This window comes from Rhinatrema bivittatum, chromosome 2 (assembly GCF_901001135.1).
Source record: "Rhinatrema bivittatum chromosome 2, aRhiBiv1.1, whole genome shotgun sequence".
Lineage (NCBI taxonomy): Eukaryota > Metazoa > Chordata > Amphibia > Gymnophiona > Rhinatrematidae > Rhinatrema > Rhinatrema bivittatum.
Window position 1 is genome coordinate 582,544,874 of NC_042616.1, and position 14,179 is coordinate 582,559,052.

The 14,179-nt window shown below is 46.1% G+C and overlaps 1 protein-coding gene across 1 annotated transcript in view; it reads left to right on the plus strand.

Moving 5' to 3' along the window:
- Positions 1-14,179, plus strand: part of LAMA1 (laminin subunit alpha 1) — a 395,343-nt gene that overhangs the window by 368,629 nt on the left and 12,535 nt on the right. The window contains exons 59-60 of the mRNA XM_029591028.1: positions 4,638-4,796; positions 12,360-12,513. Of these exons, the coding sequence (XP_029446888.1) occupies positions 4,638-4,796; positions 12,360-12,513 (313 nt within the window). The remainder of the gene's footprint in view (positions 1-4,637; positions 4,797-12,359; positions 12,514-14,179) is intronic.

Here is a 14,179-nt window from a genome sequence, read left to right on the forward strand (position 1 = left end):
GTGGAGGAACCTCACATTTACAGTTTTATGTAAATGTATGATTTTACTTCTGAGCTGCTGCATGCTTCATACAGTTAAAGGTACAGTTCTAGGAACAGAAGACTCCATGACCCTTATCTGAAATGCTCAGGCTGTTCTGTGAAGGCAGCACACTCAGACCTTGAGGTTTGCACCTCATTTGTACTACATCTGGGGAATGAGGAATTGGTTTTTGGTGGACACTACTAAAGGAGAAAAATCAAAATGCTATGCTATTTGAATCTGCGAACGAGATTGAGGGAACAGGCAAAATAGTTCCCTCTTGTTACCAGGCATCCAACTTCCTTCCTGTTGCTAAGCGTAAAGGAATACTGTGGATTAGTTCAAGCTACAAGAGAAATATCACTGTAATCAGATTTCTAGTTTTTTAGATTGCCTGCAAGAGCTTTTTTATGTAGTCAAGACACTATGTATCCTGTAAAATCTAGTGAGGAATGAGTAGATTGTGAGTCTTTGGCTACTTATTTTCAGGAAAAAGTGGAAAAGATAAAAGTAGCGTTATCAGATATTAGTGACCACTAGAATGATTTAAAAGTAGAACAGCCTATCACTTGGAACACAATTTGCTAGCATTACTGTGTGAAACCTTACTGGAATTTATTCCATATTTGAAATCTTTATGCTGTCCATTGGACCCATGCCCACTTTGGGTAGTCTGAAGTATGTCAATTGTAAATTATTGTAAGGATAGTGGACCCTTGTGCTGTGGTGTGGTTGAAGCAGCCTAGTAGGCGAACCCACTTGGTCCACGCCAGCAACTAGCAAATGCCCCATGGACTGGGACAATACTTGAGCTTCACCAATACCAGCCCTGTTCCCCGCCGGTTGAGCCTGTTGTTTTCAGGGGCCGACAGGACTTAAGGCGAGAATCCCACAGGGCATTCAGGGTAAGAGAGTCCAGGGCTGGGCCAAGGTCAGGATGGGCAGCAGACAGACAATTACCAGTAACAAGCCTAGAGTCAGGGCAGGCAACAAGTAAGGAGTAGACAAGGTCCATAGCAGAGATCAGTAGCAGGCAAGTGAGTAGTTCAGATCCTTAGCAAAGGCAGTGGCAAGCAAGTGAGTAGTCAGGGTCCATAGCCGTGGTCAATACCAGGCAAAGAGGCGAGGGACTGGGACAAGGCAAGTCTGGAAGCAAGGACTGGACCAGGCAAGGCAAGGTGGGCAAGTTATAGCAGACTGGATGAGCCAGGATCAAGAGTCAGGAGGAACGCAGGATCAGGAATGCTGGAGCAACATGTACTGCAGATAAGCAGGAGGACCTGTTACTGAGGTGTTGATGGAGCACCGGGTTAGCCCTTAAGTGGGAGAAGCCACTGACTTCATCAGAAGGCACTCTAGCAGGCTTTCCCGCCATGGGGCCCTCTTAGGCTGGCGCATGCACGACAAGAGACAGCGCCAGTGGGAGGAAGAGGGCAGCAACTGGCGGCGTCCTTTCTGCACTGAAGGAAGCACGACTTTGGGGTAGGCCAGCGGTGTTCAAGCCTCTGAAGAGTTACTCAGCATCCAGAGATGACTTTGGCTGGTCACGGGTCCAACCCGCAACTGGCCCATCAATCCAGTTACATTCCTCTTGCAAAAATAATTAATGCTTCTTTAGCGGAAGGATTAGTACCAGATATTATCATGATGGTAGTTGTAAAATTGGTGATTAAAGATACTAAGGCCTCCTTGAAGGATCTATCTAACTGTGACCAATTTCTAATTTACCATCATTGCCTAAATATTAGAGAAATGGGTATGTATACAGTTAAAGCACCATTTGGAAGATTTATATCTTGAGTACTAAGCAATTTAATTACCTTTGCTTAGGTGTCAAATTGAGACTGATCCGATATTATTAGTAATGATTGACATATATTTAGCTTTTGATACCATTTCCCATAGGATTTTAATTTCTTGACTTCAGTCAATTGGGATGGGAGGACAAGTGTTAGCCTGGTTTCTTTGTTATTTATCAAATAGGAAAGATCAGGTCTGCATGGGTAAAAATTGCTCACAGTTGGCCAAATTTTCAATGGCCTGTGCACGCAAATGCCAGAGATTACTTGTGGTTGGGCCCTGTGCACACCGTGCACATTTTTGAAGGGGTCTGGCTATGCGAGTGACCCGGTACACACAGAAATACCAAGCCATCGGAAAGGGGCAGGTCGGGGGCGGGGTCTGGGCGGGAGCACTAATAGACGCTGTCCTGGGGAAGAGCGCTCCGGCAGCTGGCTGTTATGCTGAAGTTACTTCAACTCAGAAGTTGAAGTAAGTTTTAAAGCAAAAAAAACCTAAAAGTTGGGGGTCGGGGAGGAGAGGGGAAAAGGTAGGAAAGTTAGGTAGGGATATAGAGAAGTTCCCTCCCAGTCCACTCTGTAATTGGAGAAAACTGGGAGGGAAGTGGGGAAGCCCTACTCTGGTCACCACATGTTGCTTTTTGAAATTAATCCCTCCTGCGCAAGAGTCTCGACCCACCTGCACATGCGCGCGTGGATGTTAAAATCTGGCACACATGTGCGTGCAGCAACCGCATTTTATAACATGCGCGTACGCCACTGCGGGCATGTTATAAATTAACCGCGTCCATGTGCGCACGCCGGGAATTGACATCAGGGATTCCATAGGATTCAGCTTTGTCTGTAATGTTATGTAATATTATTATTAGCACGCAGCAGCTTGTGATCTGGGAGCATATCTGGACTCAAAGCTTACCTTCAAAACACAGGTTAAGGAGATAGTCAGAATTTCATTTTGTCACTTGAGGATGATGAGGTAATTGAAACACTATGGAGTGAATTTTCAAAGGAGTTACATGTGTAAAGATAGCATATATTTTAACAATTTTCAAAAGCCCATTTACAGGCATAAAGGGCCTGATTTTAAAAAGCATTTACTCGAGTAAAAACCAGGTTTACTGGAGTAAATTCACTTTACTTGAGTAAGTGGGTTTTTGAAAATTGCTACAATATATGCCATTGACTTGTCTATAGGATTTACTCACATAAGTGCACTTTACTTGAGTAAATGGCTTTTCAAAATTGCTACAATAGTAGCTACATTTACGCATGTAACTCCTTTTGAAAATTACCCCCAAAGTATTTTTGAAAAGTCAGCCCTATGGAGTGAATTTTCAAAGGTGTTATGCAGGTAAAAATAGCAATTTTCAAAAGCCCATTTACACGCATAAATCCTTTTGAAAATTATCTCCTAAATGATTTCTTCAGAATTTAGAATAGATGCAAGTTTGTGTAATTAGTAATCTTGATTATTGTAATTCTCTTTACTTGGGCTTGCTTAAAGTATTATTGAAGGTATTACAGTTGATTCAGCATGCTGCTGGTGACAGGCGCTAGTAGAACTGAGAGTTATTCCTAAGTTGAAGGAGTTACTCCCCATAGAACAGAGAATTCAATTTAATATCTTATGTTTGGCTCATAAGATTTTATTATGGTGATGTGTTACCTTGTCTGATAAACTTGGTGCAGAATTATGTCCCCTTATGAACTCTTCCTATCAGACTCCAGTAACTGCTTAGTGTTCCCTCATTTTCGGGCCGATGCAATAAAGGCGCATAGAAAGCGGACGCTGAATAATCAGCACCCGCTCTCTTAACGCGTGCATGGTACCCCAAAGGGGGGGGGGCATGAAATATTTAAATTAGGGTGTCGCGCTAGGAAGGAGGCGCTAAGGTTGCACAAGCGACCCTAGCGCCTCCTTCCTAGCGCAACTCGCCGCGACTGCCTGTCTGCCAGTAATGGAAACAGCCCCCGAGTACCGGCGTCGATCTTCATAACTCGGCAGTCGTCTGAGTTATTTATTTATTTATTTATTTATTTATTTAGTTTTACTTTAAAAAAGAAGTACAGAAAAGCATTTTTTTCTGCTTTTCTATACTTCTTTTCAATGCGCTCAGCTATTAATGCCCGCTCCAGGCAGGCGTTAATATCTGAGCGATAAATGTGCATCTGAGATGCCCCTTTAACTTTTTGCATTGGGAGTGAATGAGTAATAGGCTCATTCACATGCCTTTGCATGTGATGACCGCTATCCCATTCACTCCGCGTTAGACGCGGGTGAAATAGGCGCTAATCCCCTTATTGCATTAGGGGATTGATTAGTGCCTATTTTACTGCTCGTTAAGAGTGTGCTCCGCATATTGCATCGGCCCCTTTATGATTATAGATTACATGAAACACAAGTAAGAACGTTTTCCTCTACAGGACCTAAAATGTGGAATTCACTCCTTAATGGCATGCATGGTATTTCTGATTGTCTTTTTAAAAAAAAATGAAAGTGTTCTTTGATTCAGTTTTTAATTAATGTAATGTTTTACATTTCTATCAATTTGCTATTGTGTCAAGTATTTTTAAACATGTTTTGTTATATTTTTTGATTATATATTAACATAATTATCCGCATTGAATAATTGTATTGGAAGTGCAGAATTGCTAAATAAATAATGCTTCAGAAGAAGATGCATGCCAAGAAAAATCTAGTTGATGCTACTATAACATACTTAAATGTTTAATTTTTCAGTTCTTTTAAAATGATCTTTATAGGTAGGTCTCACAAAATACTCTTTGTAAATATGCTACTTTCATTTTTTTGTTCAGGTAAAAGCAGAATATGTTAAAAGAAAAGGAACAGTCCTCGTTGATGGACAGAACTCTTCTGCCGTCAGTGTTCTGGGAGACAGTAGCACATTAGATGTGGAAGGAAAACTCTACCTTGGAGGACTTCCATTGGGCTATATAGCAAAGAATATTGGAAATGTAAGAAATGTTTGTCAATGGAGACATATTTTATCTGTAAATACAATTAAAAGCTGTATGGATTCTGTAACTTATACTGGTATTTATTCCAAATAGAAATTATGGACCTGTACATTACGGGGCAGATTTTAAATGTCACGCGCGCGGGGTACATTTGTGCTCGCTACACGGTGCGCACAAATGTACACCCGATTTTCTAATATGTGCGTGCTGCTGCACGTATATTATAAAATCCAGGGTCAGCACGTGCAAGGGGGTGCACACTTGTGCACCTTGCTCGCGCCGAGCCCAAGAAGAGCCCCGATAGCTTTCCCCATTCCATCCAAGGCCGCTCCGAAATCGGAGCGGCCTTGGAGGGAACTTTTTTTTCTATCCCCCTCACCTTTCCCGAGGCAGGCGTAACTTGCGTGCGCCGACCGGCTACCGGCGCGCTGTGCCGGAACACTCGGGACCGCCCCCGAACTGCCGCCACGCTTCCCGGCCCCGCCTCCGGACTGACCATTTTGGAAAGCCCCAGGACATACATGCGTCCCGGGGCTTGTGCGTGCCGCTGAGCCTATGCAAATTAGGCTCGGCACACGCGGGGGTAGGTTTTCGGGGGTTACGCGCATAACCCTTTGAAAATCTACCCCGATTTGTTAAATTATAATGCATTGTTTACAAGAGAGGGAAAATAGATAATGGCTGAAGCTGTTGGGAACTACTTATTCAACTTATCTTCTTTCCAGGCTCACATAAATGCCGTAATGGCACCATTCCGTTAATATTCCTATCTCCATGATTTGCATTTTAGTATAGAAAATTTCTCATGTATCAAGTTTCCCTGATATTGGGGGTAATTTTCAAAGGAGTTACGCACATAAATGTAACTACTATTGTAGCAATTTTCAAAAGCCATTTACTCACGTAAAGTGCACTTATGCGAATAAATCCTATGGACGATTCAATGGCATATATTGTAGCAATTTTCAAAAGCCCACTTACTCGAGTAAAGTGCATTTACATGCGTAAAACCCAGATTTACGCATGTAAATGCTTTTTAAAATCTGGCCCATACTGTACTTACTTAATTTTGTCAAACCTTGCAACTTTTTTTTTTTTTTAATATCTTCTCTACGTCAAGACCTGAATTTTTACTAGGGCCATCCAATATATTTCTTGGGGTAAAAATGGTCATCTGATGGTGGTTTATTACACTCAGTGCATCCCAGAATTCAAACATTCTAGTAACATGTTAATTTGAATGTTTTCTATTTGGAAACCTATGATTAATGTATTATGTAGAGCAGGGCTTGCCAAACCTGTCCTGGGAACCCCACAACCAGTCAGGTTTTCAGGATACACACAATGAATATGCATGACATAAATTTGCATACACTGAATTTCTATGATATGCAAACTTATCTCATACATATTTATTGTGGATATGCTGAAAACTTGACTGCCACTGGGATCCCTAGGACAGGTTTTGGTAGCCCTGATATTGAGTTTAAATATACTGATATTTGCTTCAAAAGACAACGTTTACTCTGTCAGAGCAACAATGAAAGCAGCTGAAATTGCTGTGTACACACGATCCCAGCACAGTACAGGATTCATTAAGGTACTGGGTTGGGTGTAAGGGGTTAGGTTTGGGGTGCGGGGAGTAGGAAACATGGAGGAAAGCCAGGAAAGGGAGGATCCAGCCCAGCACTGTCCCATCTTATTTTTATTTTTCTAAATACTTGGAGTTTAGGGGCTCAGCCTGGCAAGGCACTTATTTTTCAATATTGGCCTGGGATTTGGGCTCCCAGGCTGCACTCCATATTTGGTTTTTTTGGGGTTTTTTTTAGTGGTAATTTCCATTTAACTGGTTATGTTCTTTTGAATATAGCTGGTTAATGCTAAAGTAATCCAGCTACCTTTAGCTGGATAATTTTAAACCGAATATCTGCTGAATATCCCAGATAACTTATGCAGCTAAAGTTAGCTGGATAAGTTATCCACTTTCTGGGTTTTTGAATATCAGCCTTTTATATTCCTCTCTTTTATCTCCAAGTGGAAATAGGTTTTATCTGCCGTTAAAATGGTTGCTTTATGTAAACATATATTATTTATTCTCCTAGGACAAGCAGGATGGTAGTCCTCACATGTGGGTGACATCATCCGATGGACCCCGGCATGAACACTTTTGTCAAAGTTTCTAGAAACTTTGCCTAGCTGATTGAGCATGCCCAGCCTGCTACCATCCATGCATCCTTGATGCACGGATGGTAGCAAGTCCCCTTTGAGTCTCTCTTCTTTTCCACGGTACAGTAACCTCGCGGTAATGGAGCTCCAACTCCTTTAAATTGTTTTCAACTTTTTCAAGGGTTTTTTCTGTGTCTGGTCCCCCTTCGTGGTCTGTATCTATCTGTTTCAGTAGGTACCCTTTTTTTTTGTCTTTTTGTCATTCTTCGCGGTCGATTCCTGACCCTTGTAACGTGGTGCCCGTCGACCATCGACCGCGCGCCGCCCTCTCTTTCGATGGCGTCATCAGGTTTTCAATGGTGCCCCCAGTGCCCGCGGACCATGTCCATCACAGATCCACACGAGGTCTGTATCCTCTGCTGGGGGCCTCACCCGAAATCCGGGGGTGCCGTTTGTGTGACCAAATGACCAAAGGGTGTCGAGCGCGCCTAGATAAAATGGAAAAGCTCTTTGGGTCTCCGAAATCTTCTGCTCCTGCTTCGGTGTCCTCGATGCCCAAGGATCGCGGGGAACCCTCTCTGTCTCTTCCCCTGGTGATCCCACTATCCAGCACCCCAAAGGATTGGGGAGAGGGAGATCAATCCTCAGTGGTCTCTCCCCTCCCACAGACCTTGGGGTCATTGTCTTCCTCGGTGCCGGGGAAAGACCGGGCCGAGCATCAGAAGTCCAGAAAGCATCGACACCAGTCACTTGTCTTGACACAGTTCCAGTTCTGGAGCGGCACCAGCCACTAGTGGGCCTCATCCTCTGGTGCTCCTGGTAGCCCGAGGCGTTCCTCACCAACTACAATGCAGGGCACCATGCCACCTCGAAAACCTGAGGGTGTGCTGGCGACGCCTCATCCCCCTCCATCAGTCCTAACCACTCAGGACTTCCAGGAGGAGCTGGAGCGCAGGGTGCAGTCGGCGGTGCTCAAAGCTCTCCAGAGCATTGAGCTTCTGGTGCCACCGGCCCCCATACCGATGCCCAAGCCTCTGCCATCGATGCTCGCATCCCTGCTGGAGCATCTGGACATCCTTCTTGGTGCCCTACCGACACAACCGGTGCCCAAGAGATGCCTCATCGGCCACCGATGCCCTCCACCGGAGCAATCCCAATTCCCAGGTCCTCCAAGGAGGATGAGGCCTCAGGGACCGGGCACCCTTGCCCATGGTTCCCCGGGCCACTGCCGGTTCCCGCCAGCTTAACACAGCCGATGCCCCCCTTGATGCTGGGGGTTCCATCAGTGCCCCCGCGGCCTCTGGTGCTCTTGGGACCCAGGCCTGCTATCCCTCCTGGCCCTGCCCTCGGCGCCCAGGCCTCAGTTAGGAGGAGGAACTCTTCAGTCTCATCCTCTGAGTTCTCTGACAACCCCCTCTCAGAGCCTTCCCCGCCAGAGGAGCGGTGTCAATCTTCACCCGAAGCCCTGTCACTTGCGAGCTTTGTAAGGGCAATGGCAGAGGCCATCCCCTTCCAGCTCCTGTCGGAGGAGGATACCCGTCATAAGATGCTGGAGATCCTCCAGTTCATCGATTGCTCCCAAGGAAATTGTGGCAGTGCCTATCCATGACAACTTTAAGGAGCTCTTCCTCCGAATGTGGGAAACCTGGTGTCTGTGTCCCTGGTCAACAGGAGGGCCAATGCCACCTATTTGGTGCAGCAGTCCATAGGCTTTGAATAGCGGCACCTCCCCCACCAGTTGGCGGTTGTGTAGTCTGCCCTGAAGAAAGCTAGACCTTTCTGGACACACGCTTCTGCCCCTACAGGTTGCTAACACCAGGAACTCGATTGCATAGGGAGGAAAATGTTTTAGGGTGCCATGCTGGTGGCCCGCATTGCGGACTACCAGCTGTATAGGACCCATTATAACCGCAATCTGTGGAAACAAGTCCAAGACTTTGCAGAGGGCCTTCCCCAGCAGCAACAGGAATCACTTGCATCCAATGCCGCGCTGGGCCTTGAAGCGGGTAAGCACGAGGTGAGATTCACCTATGACGTGTTCTAAACCGCAGCCTGCCTGGCCACAGGAGGAATTGGTGCACCTGGCCGTCTGGGCTGGCATGGCTACAAACCTCAGAACTCTGGCCGGAGGTTCAAGACAGGCTTGCAGATCTCCCAGGTACAGGCGAGAACCTGTTTGGGGACATGGTGAAGGAGGCCATGGCGCAGCTGAAAGATCAGCATGATACTTTCAGCAACTCTCCGCCAGCCCCTCAGAAGGCCCCTCCTCTGCCAGGAAGACCTCAAGGCTGGGCTCTTGCAAGCTCTTTTACCGCCGAGAAAACACTATCCTCCAGCCGCTCATGCTCGCCCGCCTCAGACCAGTTCCAGGGGTCGCAGCCAGCAACAGCGGGCTCAAAGGACCCAACCAGCCCCCCAGCAGGCCCCATCTACAGGCTTTTGACTGGTGGTGAGGGGGCATGAACCAGATGCCAGTTCCCCTGGTGGTCGATCCTCCGGTCGATGCCAGGCTCTTTTGCTTTGCCCGCCATTGGGAAGCGATCACTTCTGACCATTGGGTCTTCTCCATTGTCCTCCAGGGTTACCGCCTGAACTTCAGCAGGTTCCCAGAGACTGCTTCTCTTTGTCCATCATGTAGTTTGCCCTCCCATCAGGTTATCTTCCAATTGGAACTTTCCACCCTTTTAGCAGCAAGCACAGTAGAACCGGTCCCCCACGAACAGCAGGGCCGTGGCTTCTACTCAAGGTATTTTCTCATTCTGAAGAGTAACGGCGGCTTGCACCCCATTCTCGACCTCAGTGCATTAAACAGGTTTCTCGTAAGAGAAAAATTCAAAATGGTCTCTCTGGGCTCGCTGATCCCCTCTCCTCTGAAGAGGAGACTAGCATGCTCCCTCGACTTAAAGAAGGCTTACACCCATATTGCAATCGTCCCCAACCACAGGAAGTACCTCCACTCCCTGGTGGGGATGGCATATTTTCTGTACAAAGTGCTGCCCTTTGGGCTAACATCAGCCCCACACCTCTTCACCAAATTCTTAGCAGTGATGGCTGCCTACCTCAGGCGTCGCTCGGTCCATGTCTTTCCATACCTGGATGATTGACTAATCCTGAGCAACACCCGTTCCAGGGCCTTGCAAGTGCTGGTTCTGACAGTTCAGACCCTGCAGACATTGGGATTTGTCATCAACTTTTCTAAGTCACATCTCTGTCCATCTCCACAGCTAGACTTCATAGGTGCCAGGTTGGACACGCACAAGCAAAGGCTTTCCTGCCCAAGGACCGGGCGGTCGCCCTCTCCTCGCTGACCACCCTCGTTCGCAATAGCAAGAGAGTGCCAGCCCACCTACTGTTCTGCCTGCTGGGCCACATGGTGGCTTCCGTCCACATGACTTCCCTTTACCCCCTTTGTGTGCCTCCGCATGAGGAACCCTCAGTGGACCCTGCAGTCCCGGTGGCGGCAGGCATCCCAGGATCTGGAGGCTCTGGTTACGGTCACGGACCCCTCCGTCTCTCCCTGACCTGGTGGGGAGCGCTTCTCAATTTGGAAACCGAGCTTCCTTTTTAGCCCTCGCCGCCCCAAATGACCCTCACCACCGATGCCTTGCCTCAGGGTTGGGGGGGGGGGGGCCCACATGGACGGCCTGCATACTCAGGGCCTCTGGACTTCAGCCGAAGCTCGCTGACACACAAACTTTCTGAAGCTTCAGGCAATCTGTTACACCTTGTTGGGCTTCCAGGACTGGGTGTCCTCCAAGGTAATCCTCATCAGAATGGACAACCAGGTGATGATGTGGTACATCAACAAGCAGGGTGGAATGGGCTCATTCCTCCTCTGTCAGGAGGCACTGCAGGTCTGGAATTGGGCCCTTTCCAGGGGGATGTATCTATGGGCCACCTTCCTGATGGATCACCTAAACACACTGGCGGACCGCCTCAGTTGGTCCTTCCAGCCACACGAGTGGTCCCTGAACCCTGCGGTGGCAGCCGACTTGTTCCACCGCTGGAGTACACTGGACATGGATTTGTTCGCTTTCCCCCACAATCACAAGGTGAGCAGATTCTGTTCCCTGATTCTGGGGAAGGGCCATCCGGCCTGCGATGCCTTCTCCCTTCACTGGGAGCAGGATCTCCTGAATGTGTACCCACCTATTCTGCTCCTCTCGAGAACTCTGATGAAACTGCAAGAGGATGGGGGGACCATGATCCTAGTGGCATCCTCTAGGCCAATGCAGGTGTGGTTCCCTCTTCTCCAGGACCTGTCGGTGAGCATGCCGGTCCCACTGGGGACAGCTCCTGACCTCATTTCACAGAATATAATATACTATTATATTATATGAAACTACCACTGTCTTCACTCAAAAAATTTCTAAAATATTTAAGATGTTTTCTAGTTTTTTGGAAATATATAAATTTAAAAAAATCTTTTTTTCATTTTCAATTGAACAATGTGGATTCTTTATGAGTATTCTGCTATGAGCAGGTAGGCCTTCAGCTGTCAGGCAGGGTGAAAGCTCACTATGTGCGGGCTATGGCGGCGTCAGTGGCTCACCTGCGTGCGGTTCCTGTTGCTGAAATTTGCAGAGCTGTGACCTGAAGTTCACTCCACACATTCACTGCTCACTACTGTCTTGACAGGGATAGTCGTCATGACAGTGCTTCTAGCCAGTCTGTCATGCGCAATTTATTCCAGTCCTAAACCCAACTATCTCTGATCGTGCTTCTTGTGGGATCAGACTGCCCCTTGTTCTCTACCACAGAGCCGCAGATGTGTTGTGCCCGTTGGCACCTTTTTCGGATACTGTGGATGTCCCTGATTGAAGGGAGCAGTCTGGAGCTCTGTAATCACCCACATGTGAGGATTACCATCCTGCTTGTCCTAGGAGAAAGCGCAGTTGCTTACCTGTAACAGGTGTTCTCTAGGACAGCAGGATGTTAGTCCTCAGGAATCCCACTCGCCTCCCCATGATGTTGGGTTCACCTTTGGTTTGTTACTTTATTTTTTCACTTGTTTCTTATGCTATGTTACAAGACTGAAGGGGGACCTCGCGTGTACGTGTGGATATCAGCAGGCTGGATATGCTGGGCTTCATCGGATGATGTCACCCACATGTGAGGACTAACATCTTGCTGTCCTAGGAGAACACCTTTTACAGTTAAGCAACTGTGCTTTTTTATGATGTTATGTACTTCAGATAGCCTTAAAATCGACTTTTCTGTTTGTACATGGCTAAGTGTCAAGAAAGTATTGCATGATGTAATGAGATATCGTGTTTCTGCCTGCTGGCAAAAGAAAGTAAAGCCCTGTGAGCCAGACAAATATAGGAACAAAGAGAAAAGAAACATTCCTTTATTATCTGTTCTACTTCAATTATTATAATGTATTCTGTTTAGGTTACTCACAGTATTCCTGCGTGCATTAGCTCCGTGATGATTAATAGCAAACTGCTGGACAAAGAGAGCCCTCTCGCAATCCATGCTGTGAATAAATGCTATGCAGAAGTTCAAGAAGGCACTTTCTTTGATGGAACTGGATTTGCTGCTCTAGGTAAATAACAGAAAAGAAAGCACTATCATACTTTCTTGCTTATGATTATTTCCTAAAATACTCCAAGAGTTGCTTGTCCATTTTCATTTCAGTATTGAAAAAAAGAATTGGAAAGAGTCTAATTTGAATCTAAGTGTGAACATAAGAACAGTCTTGTTTATAGTTGGTCCAGGACATACCACAATCTTACAAAATTTTACTGTAAATAAGATCTATGAAATTGGATCTCCTAGGGAAGAAACAGTTTATTTTTCCAATAGCAAAATAATAATTTAACGCTACATGAGTATCTGCTGTTTCCAATGGCTTTGCTTTATTCTGAAGTAGATAAGTAGTAACGCACAAATTATAATCAGTTCAATTCCTTCAACATTGAACCTACATCATTCTCAATTTCCAGCTTGTGCATTTAGGAAAAATATTGTAACATCATGCATAAATTATTGGAAAATATGTGCATAGGTTAACCAATTTTCAAAGTGGACTTGGGCATAAGTCCACTTTGAAAATTATCCCACCAAATTTACTGGCACATAGTTACACCTGCTAAAATGCACGCAGAAATTTTTCTTGAAAATTTATAAGAACATAAGAACATGCTATACTGGGTCAGACAAAGGGTCCATCAAGCCAGCATCCTGTCTCCAACAGTGGCCAATCCAGGCCATAAAAACTTGGCAAGTTCCCAAAAACTGTCTATCCCATGTTACTGTTGCTAGTAATAGCAGTGTCCGAATAAACTGTATTCGATGGAGGGAGAAAGGCTGATGTGCACGGAGCAGGAGCGAGACCTTGGGGTGATAGTGTCTAATCATCTGAAGTCAGCAAAACAATATGACAAGGCGATAGCTAAAGCCAGAAGAATGCTGGGCTGCATAGAGAGAGGAATATCGAGTAAGAAAAGGGAAGTGATTATCCCCTTGTACAAGTCCTTGGTGAGGCCTCACCTGGAGTACTGTGTTCAGTTCTGGAGACCGTATCTCCAAAGAGACAGAGACAAGATGGAGGCAGTCCAGAGAAGGGCGATCAAAAAGGTGGAGGGTCTTCATCGAATGACTTATGAGGAAAGATTGAAAAATCTAAATATGTACACCCTGGAGGAAAGGAGGAGCAGAGGTGATGTGATACAGACTTTCAGATATTTGAAAGGTTTTAATGATCCAAAGACAACGACAAACCTTTTCCGTTGGAAAACAATCAGCAGAACCAGGGGTCACGATTTGAAGCTCCAGGGAGGAAGACTCAGAACCAATTTCAGGAAGTATTTCTTCACGGAGAGGGTGGTGGATGCCTGGAATGCCCTTCAAGAGGAAGTGGTGAAGACAAGAACTGTGAAGGACTTCAAAGGGGCGTGGGATAAACATTGTGGATCCATAAAGTCTAGAGGACGTGAATGAAGAGTGGGTGGCTCGCGGGAATGATGGCTACTACCTGGAGATAATACTATTATTCAATAAACATACACACGGTTAATGCGACTCCAACATTGCTCTAAAACTCCAACATTGCTCTAAGCTTCAACAGCAAAAGGAAATGTGGAAAAAAGGATTTGCATTCACAAAAAAGCGGGGAGTAGCTTGCTTGTTACGGCGGTTACTACCCCAAACCAAATAAGCCTGATACTTCACTTTCAATGCATATCCAGCATAGCTCTCTGCTTCAACGG